Below are 16,250 nucleotides of genomic sequence, written 5' to 3'. Positions count from 1 at the left end.
CCTCAATACGAACAGCGCACTCTACGTACTCCTTACACTGATTCGGCTTTTTCTGTGGCTTATGCTACCTACCTGGGTCTGGCATCTTCTGCAGCTCTCCATAGCTAACATGCTCTACTCCCCTATTTAGGTGCCTTTATACATGTCCATGCACACCTATTCTCATGCCTTCCTAGAACATACAGGCCATCCTTCTTAATCTCTTTTGCACATACTCCCTATAGTGCCCTTTACATACCTCCCTATAATCCCTTGGCAAATATTATTTCATACCCCTGCCTGTATAACATGGATATACTTAATATATTATGCTCTAAAGCTGAGACATATAACATGTTGTCCAATGTCACATTTAGGTCTGGTATATACACATTACCTTCCCCTTTTACAACAGCTTTTTGTCTATCAGCCAAACTAAACCACGTTTGTATTGTACACTTTTACGTACACTTATAGCATATGCACCAAGACAAATTCCTTATGTGTACAGTCACACTTGGCCAATAAAATCCCATTCCAGTGTTCAAACCAGAAAACACATGTGGATTGTTAACAATATGCTGGCTTGCCCCACTATCCCACAACCACATATTCCTGGTGTGTTCAGTCATTGATGCTGCCAGAGAAAACCACGCTGCAGAACCACTCCACATTCGCTACTGAGTTCTGCTCCTTTGCCTCCCGGCTCCTCTGTTCCTCCTCGCAGGATATTATCTCTGGAGATGTTCAGTAGAACCACACATCATCTCTTCAGAAAGTTAACTCTTTCAATTGCTCTGCCAATACCCTGTACTGTTGCATATACTGGTCTATGCTGAATACTCTCTCATTCCTTTCCTGATCACCTCTCCAGCTGTTTCTGTTCCTCCTCCAACAACCAACCATGCCATGGTTAAATCCTGCTCTTGCATGGACTGTAGACTAGTCACAAGTGTCCCATGAACTGTCCAAGGAACTAAGCACAACATACATCTTGTATGCTTCAGTAAATGTCATTCCTCTGTCTTCCAACTCATGGAATGTCTTCCTTATATTCTGCAAATGTGTGGGCATACACTCTACCAGCTTCAGCTGTGCCTTTTACAATCTCCTAGTCAGCCACACTTTGCTGCCTGCAATGGCTCTCACATGCACACTGCACAATGCCTCTCATTCGCAGACTGGAAACCCCTCACGTGTATTACCTTTCAAGGCAAGGATTATGCTGGCTAATGCCTGTTCATTTCTCCTCTGGTTCCCCATCATCCAGGACCGCTGGTGTATCAGAAGCAATCATCCACAACTCCTCCCTCCGCAGGTACAACTCCATCTTCGTACTCCAAAAGAGGTAGTTTGTCTCATTCAGCCGAAACACCAAGAAACCTCCTCCCATTACAGCAGGGGTCCCCAAACTTTTTACACAGGGGGCCAGTTCACTATCCCTCGGACTGTTGGAGGGCCGGACTATAAAAAAAAACTATGAACAAATCCCTATGCACACTGCACATATCTTATTTTAAAGTAAAAAAACAAAACGGGAACATACTATTTAGAGGGGGGAAGAAGTCTGAATGTTGGGCCTGACACTGAAATTCATATATGTTTACGTTTTGTTTTTAATTTTCTTTTGTTAACATCTAATTGGCTATACAAGGTTTTCTTGGCTTATAGAAAAATGTATAAAGAAAGAAGGAAGCAGTTTGGCATAATGGTTAATAAGTTAGAAATATAATTGGTGTTGTTCTTTTTGAAGGAACATTAAGGAGGGAATTTAATTAAAAGAAAATGAATGTAACTATATTTTTTTAAAAATTACACACACCCCAAACAGTCTTTTTTCCTCTGTCCCTCCATTTCATTCTTCCTTTCTTCCTCTCCACTTTTCTCTTTTCCTCCCTCTCTTTCCCTTTTCTTTCTTTCTCTCCACTTCTTTCTCTGTTTTCCCTCTTTTCCTTCTCTCTCATTCTCTCCTTCCAGGTCTCTCTCATTTCTGTGTCCTCTCCCTCTCTCTTCCCCTTCACTCTCTCATTTGTTTCTCTCTCGTCCCTTGTGTGTCCAATCACATTTGGCCAATAAAGAAATAAAAGGGGGGATCATCCCAGAGCAGTTTCTATTGGCTCCGAAACGTGTGGGGGGGTGGGCTGAGGGGTCTGGATCCCGGGTGTGTTGGAGGGAAATGGGGTGAGGAAGAGACGTGCTACCAGGCACTTGGATTCAGCCACTTTTACCTTTTTTCCCTTTGGCCGAGACAACACCCCCCCCCTTCCGAATACGCCCTCTTATGTCCACCTATACCGTATTTTTCGGTGTATAAGACGCACCAGTATATAAGGTGCACCCAGATTTTAGAGGAGGAAAACAAGGAAAAAAGTATTCTGAACAAATACCAGTGTATATAGTGTATATATACCAATGTAGCAGAATACTTTTTACAACCATGTATACTTTTTTAAACCATGTACACTTTTTACGAACTTCAAACTTGACAGCTTCAAGACCTGTGGATTTCAGCTCCCAGAATTCCTCCACCAGTCATGCTACCTTATGAATGGGAGTTGAAGTTCACAAGCCTTAAACTTGCCAGGTTTGAAGACCAAAGTCAAGTTTCACCCAAACCCAGCTTATTTGACCCCCATGACAATCATTAAGTGTTGTACCTCATGATTCTTGACAAGTTTATCTTTTCTTTTATGTACACTGAGAGCATTTGCACCAAAGACAAATTCCTTGTGTGTCCAACTACACTTGGCCAATAAAAGAATTCTATTCTTTTCTATTCTATTCTATGTCCCAAAAAGCAGAGAAAGAAAGTAGTAAGCCTAAGAAATTAAAGAAAGGAAAAGAAGCACTGTTTATATATTTCTGCCCTTAGAACAATATGTCTATCATCCAAAAAGATGCTAAATCAGCTAGATGAAATGTTTTACTATTAGGCAGTGAATACAGATAACAGAACACTAAAAATCAAATTTAAGGAATAAGTTAATATTAATTAACTGCATTATTTAATAAAAATATTTGCATTAACTGCATTAATAAATAAAAATATTTTTGGCACAGAAATTGAAGTGTCAACAGAATATTCTGGCTATTTTTATTTTTGACCCTTTTTGCAATTTGTATTAAGAATACATTTTTCCAAATAAATATTGAAAAAATGGAACAGCTTTTAGAATGTTTCATGTAAAAGTTCATATTCTCTGTGAACCTTATCTATACATCTTCTGATTGTATTTTTGTTCATTGGTGCATCTGAGGGAAGATCTGCTAGAAGGCCATCTTCATTTGTATTTATTGAGATTTGGAGGGGGCTGTTGAAGTGAAAGAGACCCCCAAACACACAAAATTTCTCTTAGATCTTGGAACCAATTTTCTGGTTTCTGAGGAAAACACTATATGTAAATGCTTAGGTGAAGAAACCTTGCAAACAAAACTGTAGGCCCTCAACATCTTATTGCATATGTATATTGTGTATAGATTTTTCAAATTTAAATGTTATCCATTCTGTAGTCAAATGGGTCAGAAAAATCTAGCAAAAATTTTGTCAACTCTAACAAAAATCTTAGGAATTGGAACACATCTAACTAAACTGTAATGTATTTTTCCATATTGCCATTTTGTTGCTTCAAAAATAATCGTTAGATTGGCAAACTGGAGGAAGAATTTTACAATAGGTTTCTACCTTATTTTGCTCCAACTGTCACCTCCTTTCCCCTCCGTTCCCTCATCTGCGTGTGTGTGTGTATGTGCATGCGAGAGAGAGAGAGAGATAGAGATGGATGGGTGTAACTACCTGGACACAAGCAGCGGCTGTGCCACTTTCAAATCCTCCTGCACGATCGATTCTCTCTCTGGGAGCCCCGTTTCCCCAGCCCTCCCGCCCACCTCTCGTTTCAGCCTGCGCTCCTAGAGCACTTTTCCCACCGTTTAGGACCGGCACTTTTCTCTCGGGGGGGAGAACAGAGCCACAAGCGCTGCCTTCAAGCTTCATGCAGGGTGGCCACAGGCACTTCCGGTATTTGGCCAGGCAAAAGGCGCGGCAACAGAGGATGCCTGAGAACCTCCGCCGCCACGCCTTTTGCCTGGCCGAACACCGGAAGCGCCTGTGGCCGCCCTGCACAGAGCTTGAAGGCAGCGCTTATGGCTCCGTTCTCCCCACCCGAGAGAAGAGCGCCGGTCCTAAACGGTGGGAAAAGTGCTTTTGGAGCACATGTAATGTAAATGTGATAGAAAGTTGTAATGGCTTTATTTTATCCCTTATTCTCCTAGGGATCTGTCTAAGAATTATATCCCCCCCCCCCTTATAGATAAGTGGATTATCCCTTAAGGCCTTATAAATGTCATCTATTATCATTCGTTTTATAAATCTTATATGTACCTCGATGGGCAGTTTGTGTCTACAAGCATAACTGGTGTCTAGTCTGTAGATCTCGTCCATCTAATCTTTCCTGTTTACTCTTGTTTCTTATTCCAGATATTATATCTGCCATAATTTCTGGGAGGTTCTCAACCTTATGTTCTAGTACATTCTGGAACCTCAATAAAAATGCCGCCTTCTTAATCTCCAGGTGTGAGATAGTGTCCTCAAGGTCCCTTTTACCATCACTAGTTTGTTCTCAGCTCCTTCCAATCTATGATCTATTTGTTCTGTTTTTTCTTTCATAGACTTCATTCTCTTTTCATTAGTTGTTATTACTTCCTGGATTGTTCCCATTCTTTCATCTAATTTTTCCATCCGATCATCTACTTTTCTTCTGTCCCTTTTGCCGGAATTGAGGGGTTCTTCCTGTTATAGTGGGGATCGTTCTTCTCGCCACAGTCCCTGGTCTATCCCTTCTATGCAGGCCACTCCTCCGGGGCTTCGTCTTGCCTCACGCGGCTTCCAAACACAGAAAATCAGGCAATTTGAACAGAGCTCTGTTCTCCTGCTGCACACCAATGCGCTGACCTGGAATTCCTCTCACACCCACCCATTCTTACACATAGAGTAAAAAAGGATTTATGCATTTGAACATTAATGATAAGTGAGTAGTTGGTGCATATTTCTAGATGCTTAATAGCTTATCCAGATAAAATTCTTTACCATCATTTCTCATTGGCACCCCAACATTCTAGATGTATGTTCCTTTTTCCTCTCACTCTTTTTAAAATCTCTCTTGCCTCTTTGATAGCAGTGAGAAAAATTAGAGTGCATCAGGTAACATTGTCTCCTTGGATGGCTGAATTGCAATTCCCACATGCTTTAATCTCGGCAAAATCACTTTCCTCTGTGTAGTAATTAAAGTGAGTATAATAATTCCAATGGGTACCACAATATACCAATAACAGCTTTTTCTTCATACTAACTGGTATGTTAATATGTATGTGTGCACATATATATAGTGTGGAGGTGGACAGAATATATGAGTAGGGAAGACAGAATTGCCTGCCAACTACTAATTTTTTCTTGAAGGAATGTGGCCCACAATATAGAAATCATTGTTTCTCTATTATTTAAACCACTAGCCCAATCTTTACATTTATACAAACCATTACATCAAGAGCAAAATGTTTTGAAAACCAACACACAAGCTAGAGGCAAACAATATATTTTTGAAAAGCATGGCATATATAATTCCATTAGATTTTTTTAAAGGACCAAAATCTTAGATATCTTGGCCATTAGAAAGAAAATCAATATGGCACCTAAACTAAGGATTTGTATTACTCTTGGGAACCCTGTTGGAATATGATTCACAGCAGCCATGGTGGTGTAGTGGTTAGAATGCAGTGTTACAGGTTAATTCAACTCACTGCCAGGAATTTGATCCTGACTGGCTCAAGATTGACTGAGCCTCCCATCCTTCTGAGGTCAATAAAATGAAGACCCACATTATTGGAGTCAATAAACTGACTCTGCAAACCACTTAAGAGAGTGCTGAAAAGCACTGTGAAGCGGTATATAAGTCAAAGTACTAACTGCTATTGCTATAGCAACTGCATGAGCCTTTCAAAAGACACAAAGCTTTTATAAATGCAGAATTTTGGTAAATGTAATGCATATGTTAGCCCCTATAGGATAAATGAGTTCTGTATTGAATTTGACTTAATTATTACTGACAGAACAGCACTTATGCTTGAGAGGATCCTGTCACCAGTGTAACAGCAAATAAGATAAGCAGTGTCTGGTCACCAAAATTGTGAGGGAGAAGCAATGCTTGACAAACCATACAAAGTATTATATTGGCAATGTGAGCCTTATATCAAATACTATAGATCAGTGATGGCGAACCTTTTTTTCCTCGGGTGCTGAAAGAGTGTGGGTGTGTGCTATCACACATTCATGAGTGCCCACACCGATAATTCAATGCCCGGGGAGGGGTGAAAACAGTTTCCCCTGCCCCCCCCCCAAGAGGCCCTCTGGAGGCTGGAAACAGTCTGTTTCCCAACTTTTGGTGGGTCCAGTAGGATCGTGTTTTGCTTTCCTCTGTTTCCAGTCCTCCCTGATGGCTGACTGTCTCAAGGTTGACTCAGCCTTCCATCCTTCCGAGGTGGGTAAAATGAGGACCCAGATTGTGAGGGCAATTGACTGGCTCTGTTAAAAAGTGCTATTGCTGACATGTTGTAAGCCGCCCTGAGTCTAAGGAGAAGGGCGGCATAAAAATCGAATTAAATAAATAAATGAATGAATGAATGAATGAATGAATGAATGAATGAATGAATGAATGAATGAATAAAATGCCCTTCCCCATCCCCTGGAGGCTCTCTGGAAGCCAAAAACGCCCTCCCAGATCCTCTATGGGAGCCAAAAATCAGCTGGCCAGCACACACATGCACATTGGAGCTGGGCTAGGACAATGGCTTGCGTGCCAGCAGATATGGCTCAGCGTGCCATCTGTGCCATAAGTTTGCCATCACTGCTCTAGATCTTGTGTTACACTCCTGCAGTTTTGCTAACTTAACTTCATTTTGTTGTATAGCATTTGAAACTTGGCAAAGATTTATAGAAATTGTAACAGCAAGTAAGATCAGCAATTGCTTAAGTTCTATTATATATTTGTTATATTTTGGGCATTGTCCTTGATAAGAGCCAAATAATATATAATTATTTCGTTCTGGCTCATATATTTAAAAGTAGCATAACATGGAATTTGAATAAAATTAGCATCTACTATAGATCTACTATTAGATCTACTATATTTCACCGTGTAACTGCTGAAGTTGATAGTACAAGAATATGTGATTCTCAGGCCAAACAGAGTCATATAAGCAAAATCAATTTTGAAAACAAATAAATTTCAATTCACTCAAAAATTCTAGAGAAAAAAAATAATGGGAACTAAAACTCGGAACTGCCATTTAATTATTGGCTTAATTTCTGTGCTCTATAGAAACTGATCTTCTACATAGGTAGGATTTCTATCTCATCCTCAATAAAGCAAAATAACCAGCTTTATCGTATCTAAGAGTTTCTTCTCTGTGGAAATCCTTAAAAACAACTGGAAAACTGAGATTTACTGCTGAGCATAGGGTGAAGTCTGACTCTCTGTTCTAAGATAAAACAGAACTGGCATGAAATGAAGCAGGAAAAATAGAAAAGATAGCAATATAGTTAATTAGATAGTATTTTTCACTTTTAAACATAGAAACATAGAAACATAGAAGTCTGACGGCAGAAAAAGACCTCCTGGTCCATCTAGTCTGCCCTTATACTATTTTCTGTATTTTATCTTAGGATGGATATATGTTTATCCCAGGCATGTTTAAATTCGGTTACTGTGGATTTATCTACCACGTCTGCTGGAAGTTTGTTCCAAGGATCTACTACTCTTTCAGTAAAATAATATTTTCTCATGTTGCTTTTGATCTCTCCCCCAACTAACTTCAGATTGTGTCCCCTTGTTCTTGTGTTCACTTTCCTATTAAAAACACTTCCCTCCTGGACCTTATTTAACCCTTTAATATATTTAAATGTTTCGATCATGTCCCCCCTTTTCCTTCTGTCCTCCAGACTATACAGATTGAGTTCATTAAGTCTTTCCTGATACGTTTTATGCTTAAGACCTTCCACCATTCTTGTAGCCCATCTTTCGACCCGTTCAATTTTGTCAATATCTTTTTGTAGGTGAGGTCTCCAGAACTGAACACAGTATTCCAAATGTGGTCTCACCAGCATTCTATATAGCGGGATCATAATCTCCCTCTTCCTGTTTGTTATACCTCTAGCTATGCAGCCAAGCATCCTACTTGCTTTCCCTACCGCCTGACTGCACTGTTCACCCATTTTGAGACTGTCAGAAATCACTACCCCTAAATCCTTTTCTTCTGAAGTATTTGCTAACACAGAACTGCCAATACAATACTCAGAGTGAGGATTCCTTTTCCCCAAGTGCATTATTTTACATTTGGAAACATTAAACTGCAGTTTCCATTGCTTTGACCATTTATCTAGTAAAGCTAAATCATTTACCATATTACAGACGCCTCCAGGAATATCAACCCTATTGCACACTTTAGAGTCATCGGCAAATAGGCAAACCTTCCCTACCAAACCTTCCCCTATGTCACTCACAAACATATTAAAAAGAATAGGACCCAGAACAGACCCTTGTGGCACACCGCTTGTAACCTGACTCTGCTCAGAATACTCGCCGTTAACAATAACTCTCTGATGTCTACGCTTCAGCCAGCTACAAATCCATTGAACTATCCAGGGATTAAGTCCAATCTTCACTAATTTATCTATCAGCTCTTTATGTGGAACCGTATCAAAGGCTTTGCTGAAGTCCAGGTAGGCAATATCCACGGCACCACCTTCATCCAACACCTTTGTGACATAGTCAAAGAAATCAATGAGATTAGTCTGACATGATTTGCCTTCAGTAAAGCCATGCTGATTTGGGTCCAATAAGTTATTGTTTTTTAGGTGCTGATTTATCCTCTTTTTGAGTAGAGTCTCCATCATTTTAACTACCACTGATGTCAAGCTAACTGGCCTGTAGTTACCAGCTTCTTCTCTACTGCCCTTCTTATGGATAGGCACAACACTGGCCATTCTCCAATCCTCAGGAACTTCTCCTGTTAACAAGGATTGGTTAAACAAATCAGTCAGGGGGGTAGCAATGACAGATCTGAGTTCTTTAAGAACTCTGGGGTGGATGCCATCTGGGCCCATTGCCTTATTTATCTTTAATCGTTCAAGTTCTTCTAAGACATCGGCTTCTAAGATCACTGGAGCTGAATCCGTACAGCTGGAAGCAATGCTATATCCCTCTATAGTATTATTTTGTAAGGTGTCTTTTGAGAAAACTGAACAGAAGTAGCTATTGAAATGGTCAGCGATCTCCTTATTCCCATCAATGCATGTATTATTCCCGGTACTAAGCTTCGTGATGCCGTAGTTTTTCTTCTTCTTATCACTAATATATCTGAAGAAGGTTTTATCCCCCTTCTTTACAGATTTGGCAATTTCTTCCTCTTTTGAGGCTTTAGCAGCATATATTATCTGTTTTGCCTCATTCTGTCTCATTTTATACACCTCCCTATCAGCTATACTTCCAGACTCTTTATACCTCCCATAGGCAGCCTTTTTTTCATTGACTATAGCCCTTACATCATTGCTAAACCATAGCAGTTTCTTCTTCCTTTTACCTTTAGTTATTTGTCTTACATACAGTCCAGTGGCTTTTAAGATAGCCTTTTTTAATACAGTCCACTGGGTGCTCGCTCCTGCCATTTTATCCCTCCCCTTTAATTCATTATCTAAATATTCCCCCATTGCATTAAAATTTGTTTTTCTGAAATCCAGTACTTTGGTTGCATTATAGGATTGCTCACAATGAATTTTTACATCAAACCACAAACATAGATGGTCACTGCAACCTAAAGTTTCTCCCACCTTGACCTCTGAAACCCAATTCCCATTCGTAAAAACTAAATCTAGAATATTCTCCCCTCTAGTTGGTGTCTTAACCAGCTGTGCCAGAGCTGCTCCTGTAAAGGCCTCTACTATATTCTTACTTTTGCATGTAAGGGCACTGGGGATATTCCAGTCAACGTCAGGCATGTTGAAATCACCCATAACCACAATATCTCCCTTTACTGCCATTTGGGTAATTTCATCCACCATCTTGTTGTCATATTCCTCAGATTGCCCTGGAGGCCTATAGATCACCCAAATTCTAATGACAGAACCTTCTTTATTTTGCATGCAAATCCAGAGAGTCTCCAGATCTTGACATGTATTTTGAATTAGTGTTGTTTTTAGACTTTCTTTAACATAAATGGCTACTCCACCTCCCCTTCTCTCTATTCTATCCTTCCTATACAGTGTATATCCTGGTATGGATATTTCCCATTCATTAGAATCCTTAAACCATGTCTCAGTTATGGCAACCAGATCCAAATTATCTCTAGATATTATGGCCATTAACTCACAGAGCTTGTTGCTCAAGCTTCGAGCATTCGTGCACATTACCCGAACAACATTATTTTCATTATTAGTTTGCCCCTTATCATCCACAACTACATCTATTTTATTTGCAGCTCCCTTTTCATAAGCTTCCAAAAACTGATTTATTCTCATTGGTCGGGGACAGAAATCACCCACATCAGTTACATCTCTGTCCCCTTTACCTAGTTTAAATGCCTGTCCAAGAAAGTTCTGAATTCCTCACCGAGCACCTGGGTACCTCTATATGATGGATGCAAACCATCCCTCTTAAACAACTCCCTATTAGACCACCTATTGACATCATGACTTACATAGCCAAAACCTTCAGCTTTACACCACTGCCTTAACCATACATTAAACTCTCTGATACACGTTGTTTTATCCTCTTGGCCACAAACCGGTAACACCTCTGAGAAAGTCACTGAATCAGTTATTTTACCCAGCTCCACACTTAGACATTGAAAATCTCTTTTTACTACATTAACATTTCTCTGGGACAAATCATTTGTGCCAAGATGCACCACCAAATCAACGTTATTACCTTTACTCACAGTCTTAACAATGTTTGTAATCCGCCTCCTGTCCCTGCTGGCAGTGGCCCCTGGGAGACACCTCATCTCCTTCACCACATCCTTACTCTGTCCCAAATCAACACCTCTAACAGTCGAATCACCCACAAGAAAATGTGTCCTCTTTTTATTTCTACTAACTGCACTTGATGGTTTGGTGACACTATGTACCTCACTTAGAACAACTTCCCCTTTGAACATCCCCTCATTCTCTGCCTGAGGGACCTTGCTAAAATCTCCAACATCCTTACTATTTAAATCCGCAAGAACATTATAGGAATTCGATACAGAGAGACCAAAATTGCTATGTTTTTGCTCAACTGCACGCAATCTTCCTGAACCAACAGTTGTCCACACAGCCCTCCTCCTCGGGGGGCGCTGTGGAAGTGGAGGCTGCACACATGGCTGCATTACAGCACGTGGCTGGGACAATTTTTCCACTTCAGACTGCAAGCTACAAACTAAGGACTGCAATCTAGAGATCTCGCCATCTAACCTAGATGTCCTTATGCAAAGAGGGCAGTACCCCAAGTTCCACAAGGTACTACGGAAGACAACAGCCAAACAAGTGTTACACTGCACCAAGCCAGTCATCTTAACAATGTATTGAAATACAAGTACTTAGCAAGAAAATCCACACCCCCTATTGCTATCAAACTTTGCTGATTTTGGTTTATAGTTATATGATTCGTGCGCCGTTAAAAAGCGTGCCTTTTATACTTCCCAGTCTAATCCTGCCCCGGCCTAATCTGATTGAACACAAACTGCCAATAAAATTGTCTCTTACAGCCCCTCCTCCTTGAATTCAAACAATAGAAATGTAAAAAGCACTACCTTCCTCTCTCCTTCTCTGTGATCTGATTGATCTGTGATCTGTGATTTGGTTGTTTTTATTCATCACTGCTTGAAAAAAAGAGATAATAAAGGATACTTACACTGGGATGTGTTCAAAGGCATCTTCAAAATTTTCCTGCAAATCAAATAAGAACAAATTATTGGAAAATTCATTATCTTATAAAAATCCAAAGCATTACTAAATACAATACCACAGCTATGTACTACTTGCTTTCTAGAATTTCTGTATTATAAAAGAAATGTACTGTAAGCAGTACATTATATTGTAGAACACTGTGGGATTACAAGTGAAATATGCACATCCCTGAATCATTACTTCCCTAAACTTCTGTGAATAAACATAATTTCACTGATCTGAGGAGCACTCAATAGATTAAGCATTTTGTCATAGTGGACACAAATTTTACTTTTTGGTTCGGGGAGGTTAAATTATATTTTTGTCAAATATAAATTTACAAAAATCCAATTCAAAAGCAGCAAAATCAAAATATGTAATAAAAACTGAGAAACAGAAAAGAGAAAGTTGCACAGATGAAAAACAAAATTTGAGAATTTGTCAAGTGAATATTTTTCTTGTTTGAAGAAATCATTTTCAGTGCATTCTTTTTCAGAATATGGATTGCAAATGAAGGCAGTTATCAATCTGTAAATTAATCATCCTCTCAAATGTTATGCCTATACATTTTAAGATGCTCAAAAGTTCTAAAAGGTTTCAAAATTTGAATATTGCTTCACTATTAACAAATTATAAGAGACAAACTGAACACACTTTCTCTGAAATAGATCCAGGAAAAAGGGAAATGGCAAAGTCCTGAGTCCATTGAAGAAAGGCGGCCGATAAATTCAAATAACTACAAAAACAATAATAATCATATTTATTTATTTATTCATTCATTCATTCATTCATTCATTCATTCATTTATTTATTATATTTGTATGCCACCCCTCTCCGTAGACTCGGGGCGGCTAACAACAATAATGAAACAACATATAACAAATCTAATATTTAAAATAATTAAAAGACTCTTATTTAAAACCGAACATACACACAAACATACCATGCATAAATTGTACAGTTAATCAGATTTTTTTTAAAAAAAAACATACTAACAAATGAAAAATTAATGTGCTAGTATTAAATGCACTTAAAAGAGAAATTCTTAAATTTGTGGTTTTAAATTTGTGAATTCAGTTGAGTCTCCTATTTATATAATTCTGCATTATATAATTAATATGTTTTACAAAATTTATACGTTTACATTTTTCTAAAATCAAATCCCTAAAATAAATAGCATCAAGCAGCCAAATATATTTGGTTGGTGAGACATTTTAAATCCTTGACAGATGTAATTTTTTTAGTAGCCAGAAATTTGGTGGGGAAAAGCTTGCAATAAACATGAAAAGGGCAGATTTTTATAAATACAATTACTGTAGTTCTTAAATGGAAAGTAACTTAAGATTTTTTCTACATTCTTGTGAAAGAATACAAAGGGCACAAACTAATCTGAAATTAGCTTGCTTTTGCATTTAAAGGCAGAATATAATAATATATTGCCATGTTATCTATGCTTTTTCATATTTTATCTTCTTAGATGCAATAAAAAAGAGAAGTAAAAATTTGATCAATAGGACAATTACAGATATCATTCTTTGGTGTGCCAATGACTAGACACAAAGCAGTAATGAAATGTTAGGTAAGGCAGATACCAGCAATGTACTACTTTTATCTGACTTTTATGTTAAATAAGACAATAATAATCTTTCAAGTGAATATTTTTAGAATTATAATTAAGAGTTATTTATGACATAACTTTCTAAATATCAGATGAGAACTCATCATTGGGCCACAAGAATTTGATATAAATTACTGACAGTATTCTTATCTTTGCAAACAAAGCTCAAATAAAATGTATTCTGCAATTGTTTAAATTAGATGTGCCCACTATAAATATTTATTATTTCAATACTGAGTTTTGCCCAAGATCAAAGGGTGTTGAAAAATGTAAATCTTTCTGAAATATTTACAAAAATGATAAAAGAAGTAGTAGTTATTGTGACAAGCAATTTTACATTAAAGAGCCTACTCCATTAGAGTGGAAGAAAAGCTCAACCTAAAAACAATATTTATTATTTATTTATTTAATTCAACTTCTATGCTGCCCAATCCCGGAGGACTCAGGGCGGCTTACAACAATATAAACAATATTTATGGAGGTAAATAATTCTTTGATCTACCGCAATACAGTACAGCATTGTGTTACAATATTATGTAAAAATAAAAAGTCTTCAAACCATATGTTATTATCTTATTGTACCATATGAAAAATTGTCCAAAAACAATATTTTCTTTCTTTTCTCCTAACTTTCCACTCTTCCCTTTTCCCTCCTTTACATCCCCATTATTTTTATTTTCAACCTTATATTCTAGTAAACTAATAAAAAATAACAAAAAAATGTAATGGTACAAAATAATCTTGGAGACCAGGGAGGCTGTACAGTTTAGGGAATATTCAGATAAGAAGCATAGCCTGCAGCTATATAATGGGCAGATTAAGAGGCTCTGGAAGGACCCTCCCTAAATTATCAGACTGTAAAGGGTCATTCTTTGTGAACTGGTCCAGGTGATATTGAAGCCTTATTGGAGAAGAAACCATCACAATAACAACATACTGTATATAATAGGGAAAAAAATCATGCTCTTTCTAATGAAATAAAAATGAAGATGATTGAAGGTGAGAAAACAGAGAGCGATAGAAAATAACTTGCTCTTTCTAATGAAGATGATGAAACAGAACTCTGTTTTCTCACCTTCAAACATCTCCGTTTTTATTTCATTAGAAAGAGCACGTTTTTTCCTATCGTATATGTTGGTTTGTGATAGTTTCTTTTCAAATAAGGCTGCAAAAATCAGTTAAGTGGTCATTTCTGGTCCACTTGACAAAGAATGACCCTAAAGGTAATAGCGGGAGAACTGTACTTTCAAATTTGCAAGATGTAGTTTTTCAATAAAGCAGAATTAGCTTATCAGGCCATGTTTCCTTATCTGTTCTTCCCAGAAAGGCTGACAGAAAAGTATTAAAAAGCATGTTAGTTGTTCCAGAGGAAATTCATGATGTTCTGGAGTTGATTCATCACAGTCTTGTGGGAGAACAGAACATCCTGGAATCTACTGAAACATTTCATTCTTGACTTAACAAATTTTCCATATCCCTAATATATAAATTTATTTACTTTAATGAAAGGGATATTTCATGGTGTTGGTTATAAAATCACTTGTGTCTTATTTAGATTTGTATGAACATCTGAAAAAAAAATCCGTATGTTTAATGAATACCAGGGAGGTGTTGCATTTGTGCAAATTCTGAAGTATTTCTTAAATATTTTCAAAGTTTACTTAAAAATAGAAGAACTAATGCAAAAGACCATTCCCACAGGAAACAATGGATGTATGTATGCATTGGATGAATGGAAGGATGTGAGATGTCCATTTGGCATCTCATGTGAGATGTCCATTTTATTTGCTTCTGATTCTTTATAATACCTTCAATATCATGATTTTCTTGTGCTATGTTATTCCAAGCCAAATGATAAATAACAAGTTTTTGGTCTATTTATAATATCAAACCAGGGATCAAGGAAGGCAATACGAATATACACAAATATAAAATAATATTTTAGGTGATTAGGTTTATTAAGCCCCCTTTAGCCCAACTCATCTTTTGGCCCTCTGGCAAATTTATAAAAACGCTTATAATCAAGAAATGCTACCACATTGTTTTCCATGAACAAAGTTCCTTGAAGAAAAATCATATCATAATCTATAGAAATTTAAAGTATTCCCCATCTATACATTTACCGATTCAACCAGCAATATTCAGAGATACAGATTTAATTGCAGAATGTAGAATGGTTTCAAGTTTGTTTTTCTTCATTAGCTTCATTTTGGATTTGGATCTCCTCACATTATGCCACAAGACTTGGGACAATCTGGAACTGCACCACCTGCAGTCCAATCTAAGAAGAATACATTGCCTGCTACGTCTTACCTGTCAATAACTTCTTCACCTTCAAGCACAATACCTGACAAACAATTGTCACAAACTCAAGGTAAACTGCTCCAAACTCAATTGCAAAAAATATGACTTCAGCAATAGAGCGGTCAGTGCTGGAATGCTCTACCTGACTCCATTGTTACATCCTCAAACCCTCATAGCTTCAACCTCAAACTGTAGATCTCACCCCATTCCTAAGAGGTCCATAAAGGGAGGTGTATAAGTGCACTAGTCTCTTTCCTACTGTCCCCATTTATCTGTACTTACTTCCTTTGTTTATGTTTCTACCTATACCTATTATAGGTTGCATCAGTGGTGAGTTGCTGCCAGTTAGGACCGGTTTGCCTCAACTGGTGGTGGAAA

At 37.9% G+C, this 16,250-nt stretch overlaps 1 protein-coding gene across 1 annotated transcript in view; it reads right to left on the bottom strand.

Annotated features, from left to right (window-relative positions):
* TTC39B (tetratricopeptide repeat domain 39B) overlaps positions 1-16,250 on the bottom strand; it is a 70,493-nt gene that overhangs the window by 40,047 nt on the left and 14,196 nt on the right. The window contains exon 2 of the mRNA XM_070742544.1: positions 11,916-11,950. Coding sequence (XP_070598645.1) covers positions 11,916-11,950 — 35 coding nt within the window. The remainder of the gene's footprint in view (positions 1-11,915; positions 11,951-16,250) is intronic.

The sequence above is a fragment of the Erythrolamprus reginae genome, chromosome 2 (genome assembly GCF_031021105.1).
Source record: "Erythrolamprus reginae isolate rEryReg1 chromosome 2, rEryReg1.hap1, whole genome shotgun sequence".
In the NCBI taxonomy this organism is placed as follows: domain Eukaryota; kingdom Metazoa; phylum Chordata; class Lepidosauria; order Squamata; family Dipsadidae; genus Erythrolamprus; species Erythrolamprus reginae.
Note: the sequence above shows the minus strand (reverse complement) of the source record. Positions and strands in the feature narration are given on the sequence as shown.